This window comes from Peromyscus maniculatus, chromosome X (genome assembly GCF_049852395.1).
Source record: "Peromyscus maniculatus bairdii isolate BWxNUB_F1_BW_parent chromosome X, HU_Pman_BW_mat_3.1, whole genome shotgun sequence".
NCBI classification, from domain to species: domain Eukaryota; kingdom Metazoa; phylum Chordata; class Mammalia; order Rodentia; family Cricetidae; genus Peromyscus; species Peromyscus maniculatus.
In genome coordinates this window covers 54,759,972-54,764,628 of record NC_134875.1, presented here as the reverse complement: position 1 = coordinate 54,764,628, position 4,657 = coordinate 54,759,972, and the positions used below count along the sequence as shown (strand labels likewise).

General features: G+C 40.6%; 1 protein-coding gene across 1 annotated transcript; it reads right to left on the bottom strand.

Moving 5' to 3' along the window:
* Positions 1–1,529: 1,529 nt before the first annotated feature.
* Positions 1,530–4,165, bottom strand: LOC102903304 (thymosin beta-15A). The gene is made up of 3 exons (XM_006998427.4): positions 4,025–4,165; positions 2,762–2,866; positions 1,530–1,723 (listed from the first exon to the last, which is right to left on the bottom strand). The coding sequence occupies exons 2-3, from the start codon at positions 2,859–2,861 to the stop codon at positions 1,686–1,688; spliced, it is 138 nt and encodes a 45-aa protein (XP_006998489.1). The 5' UTR covers positions 2,862–2,866; positions 4,025–4,165; the 3' UTR covers positions 1,530–1,685.
* Positions 4,166–4,657: the final 492 nt, after the last annotated feature.

The window sequence follows — 4,657 nt, the reverse complement described above, 5'->3', positions numbered from 1 at the left end:
TTCCAGTAAATAGCCCCAGAACTATTGTACAGATGCTATAGTGATCCAGGTTTGGGTACTGCACAAGTTTGTCACTACAAAGGACCAAGTGATTCTGGAATACTGTTGCAGGATAGGAGGATGGTTATTTCTGAGGTCCAAATCCTCCCATTACAGTACACTCTGGCTACTGTGATTGCATTACCACATTTGTACTTGGTCCTAGTTGACCCTCTTAGTCTTTTGCTTGTGGAATTTTATGATAATTCACAAAATCCCTTCCACTTCTTGTGACCACAATTGTTACTTAAGGATATAAGCCCCTCGAAAGGATCAAACAGATTAATGTGTTAGGTTACAAATAGGTAACCTTTGAAAAAGAGGATATGTCAATTAAGATCAGTCTGGATGGTTATCCTGGGTGGTGGACATTTCTACTTGGTGATATTTAGGTGGTTGGTTTTATGAATTTGAAGTGGTCAAGATATTAAAGGTAAGGATTGAGGCATGGTCATTTATGTGTCTTCCTAATTATAGTAGTCAGTTCAAGCTGCTCTAACAAAATAACTGTAGAGTAGGTCATCTAGACAACTGAAATGTAAAGGCTCACAGGTCCTAGATATTGTAAGTCCAAGCCAAGGCCCAGTAGGATCAGCTGCTGGACATGTTCATTTTCAGTTGTATAGGTACTCAGCATCCTTACAAGATCTGTTTCTGTCTGTCTGTGTCTGTCCTGCCTCCTCTCCCCACTCCCTCTTTTTAAAAGGCTTTACTCTTAGAACCTTATTTAACTTTAATTACCCTTAAAAGATCCTACCACCAGGTATAAGCACATTGGGAGCTAAGAAAAATATTCTTATGAACTGGGAGAATGCATTTAAGTCAATAGCACTTATGTTCACTAAGAGGATCAAAATGCAAGTGTTTTGCATTTCATAAGAGAGTAAACTCTATTCAATGCTAGGACCAGAACGGAGAATAAGTAATACAAGTCATTAGCAGATATTACGTATCTCAGTGTACACTGAATAGAAGACCCTGTTGTTTTTCATATGGTGTGTTTTAGCAAGTGTCTCCTGCCACCTCCCCATCCAACTCTAGGTTTGGTTGTTTCCATTAAGTTGAAAAACACTTTCAAGAAAGCAAGTTATCTTTTTACATCCTACACAGATCATTTTAGGTCGTATGTTTCCATCCCTTCATATCTAAATAAGGGCACTAGTTCTCGTTCTTACCTTACATTTAACATATGTGTAATCTGCTTAAGGGGTTTTCTTCCCATCATTTTTAATTGAAAAAAAAAGTATCCTTGTGTAATTTCATGCCTTAGAATACCACAAATGTACCATAGGAAGTTTGAGATTCTACTTACTTTAGTGTTACATGAGAAATGAAAATAAACTGGAGGAGCTGCAATAGCATACAACTTCGCAAAGATGATAAAGCACTTGAGGCTAAAATTGTCTTGTCTTGCAGCAAGTGAAAAACCACATACAACAAGGCGAACGACGGTAGTGAGACTATTGACAATGGAATTTACACACCAGTGGGCAGTTTAAAGACAAATTTAATGATTATTAGCAAATGGTGACCTTTCAGCCAAGAGAATCCATCAGTAACTGCCTAAAATCTCTACAACTGCTACAAGCCTAAAGCCAAGACTGCCAGACAATGTTGGAAGTCACTCTGGAAAGGAGTTCTTCATTTTATGATCTTTTAATATACTCTTTCTCCTGCTGGATAGCTAGGGAAAAAAGAAACATAAAAATATCATTAGGAGAGACTTTTTCTAATATATTTAGTTTCTTCCTAGAGTTCTTTGCTACCAGACTGTGTGGTGGAGCTTAGTCGTACAGTGCTTGCCTAGCATGAACTAAGACCTGGGGTTTGAAATCCAGCACCATTAAAAAAGAATCTGTGCTAAATCTTTAAATGGTTATCATACATGCTTTAAAATCAGAATACCAAGGTACAACCCCAAATACTCACAGAGTGATACGAGAGTACACATCAATCATATTAGGATTAAATTATACTAAAATTGTTATCTACTTAAACTATGAGTTTTACATTCCATTTGAGGTAGATTTATGCTGTTGCCATTATTTGAGACTACAAGGTAAATGAAGTAGTTCCTTCCAATACATGTACTACAATACAATAAGGAAACTTTAAAACAGTTCTGTCTAGTTTGGGAACTCTCAAATAATGGTGTAACAAAAAGCATAGCACAGCATTCGTGAATTATTTTTTGAGGTCCTCCAGTAAGATGTAACTCGAGCGAGTAACAGTGGTCCCGAGTCTGGGAATAACAAGTGTATTTGAGATGTGAACTTATTCCATTTTATTTATCATTAGGTAGAATAGATCAGAGGGGCAGCATCTGCAGAGTTCATGAGCAAGACACCATCACAGGCTCAAATTTGTAGATGCAGAAAAATACCACATGATTAAACGTACACATAGGGTTTTTCCTAGTAATAAGTCAAATATTCCAAGATTGATTTTAATGTGACTTTTGTAATTTTCAACAGGAAAGTAGTTTTTCTTTCTTTATACTACTGGTGCCTATTACTATTATTATTACTACTGGTTCCTATTATGCAGGAACACTTACATATCCCCAGTCACAAAATCAGCTATTGATTATTTTAAACTGTTAAGTATAATAGGGTACTATTTATTATTTACTTTGTGGAAAGTTTAATAGAACATAGGTTTGTTAACTGACTATGCCAACTTTCACCAATGTTCCTCTCAAGTAGAAACCCCCGCTACTTACTTTCCTTCGATGGAAGAGTATTTTTTTCTTCGGTATTAGTTTTCTTTAATTTTGATCTGTCAAATCTTTCCACTTCTGACAAGTCTGGCTTGTCACTCATCTTGACTAAAAGAAAGACCAAGAAAATAATAAGTTACCAACTAGAACTATGATCAGATTAAGAATAACAGTTAAAAATTTTTTCTATCAATGAATATTTTGCATGGTGACTTTCAACAAGACAGCAACCAATCTTAGAAAGTCATGTTTTTTTTAAGAGTATTCTGATTGCAAAGCATTGGTCCATTTCTGGTGGCATTAAATGACAGCAGATGAAGATGATCTAGAAAGCAAGATATTCTAGAAACCCAGGGGGAAATTAAAGCCTGAATTTTAAAATCCAGCAAAGGTAAAATGGGACTATGAGCATCTTCACCTTCTAGTCAGTTCCTTTTAGGGCATTTGGGAATGCGGGTGAGCATCACACACTAAAAGAGTGTCACACAACGCTGTACAAATTTCCACTGAATGTCCAAAGTCAGTAGATTAGAGCACTACAGTAGGAGTGAGGAGGATTTAACCTAGTCACTGTCAATTACAAGTCTCATAATACCTTCTTATAGCCTTAGTGAATGTGTAAAAGAAAAAGAAAAAAACCCAGCTATTTCGGATCAAGACTCCAAAACTTTAGTAGAACGTGGACCGCCAAATACAGCTGAATCCTATTTCCAAAGATAAGAAGGCAGAGCTCTTCAGTGAGTGCCTCCAGCAATCTTAGCGGGAGTAGGACACAATGTAGTGACCAGGGCAGTCCGGAGAGCTCTCTACCCCACCCCAGCCCCAGATCCGAAGCTTCCACATGTCTCAAACCACCCGGTTCAATCGATGGTATCTTAAGGTCCTTCCTTACTGGGTGAACAGTGCCAAGGTAAAAGCTGGGGAAACTGGGATTCACACGCTTGTAACTGCAGGGCGGGGCAGAGGCATTTGTCTGGATTGGGGCATTTGTCTAGACTGTGCCATTTACAAATAACTTGCCACTGCCCAGCGCCAGCCTAAGGGGCAGAAGGGCAAGAGCCACCTTAGAAGGCCGCTTCCCAGTCGCCCCAACTCTCCTTCCAGCCTTCACTACCTCCTCGGAGCTACTCTGCATTCCCCAGAAACAAAGCCTCTGTGAACTCAGATGCGCAGATAGAACCCGGTCCACCTGAAAGTACAAAAGCGCTAGCGCACACGCGCCAGCAGTTGCCACCGCACTGGCCCCACGGGGCCACAGGGTCTTACCTGCTGGCTCCAAGGCACGTTATCAAGACAACCGTTAACTCTGCAGCTACAGGACCAGGTGGTGTTCCTAGACTCAGCCACGGGCTTAAGAACTCTGCAACAGGTCCCACTCCTGCACCCCGCCCATCCCTTTATGATTGGACAGACGGTCCTGATGTAAACCGTTCGCAGGCCTCTCTGATTGGACGACAAGTCCTGGCTTGCCACGCCCCCTCCCCAGCTCTAGTTTGCTGGGTGGCCGTCTCTGCTCATTTTAGTACCTGAGCACACCTGCCATAGCAAGGCCTGATGATGTCGTGGAAGAAATTTGATGGCCAAGGGGCGAATTGTTGGCCAAGTTCAGTTCCCCTCCTCTTCCACAGCTTTAGCCTCGGGTCCATGATTCCTTCTTTACAAATACATTCATTCCGCTGCCAACTTAGGAGCCTGACATTAAACAGCTACATCTTATCCAGTTAGATTTTAATATCTGAGCTTTCAGGGCCAAACTGAAGGAGTTTTTTTTTTTTATTTAAAAAATTTTATTCATTTTACATACCAACCGCAGATCTCCCTCTCATCCCTCCTCCCGGTCCTTCCCTGCTCCCACCTCCCTGCCCTACCCCCTCTGGTCCACCCCCTATCCCTTCCTCC

Coding starts and splice junctions, on each gene's coding strand:
- LOC102903304 (XM_006998427.4), bottom strand. CDS start 2,861: ATGAGTGACAAGCCAGACTTGTCAGAAGTGGAAAGATTTGACAGATCA. Junction 1,724..2,761: donor TACTCTTCCATCGAAGGAAA/GTAAGTAGCGGG, acceptor TTTTTTCCCTAG/CTATCCAGCAGGAGAAAGAG.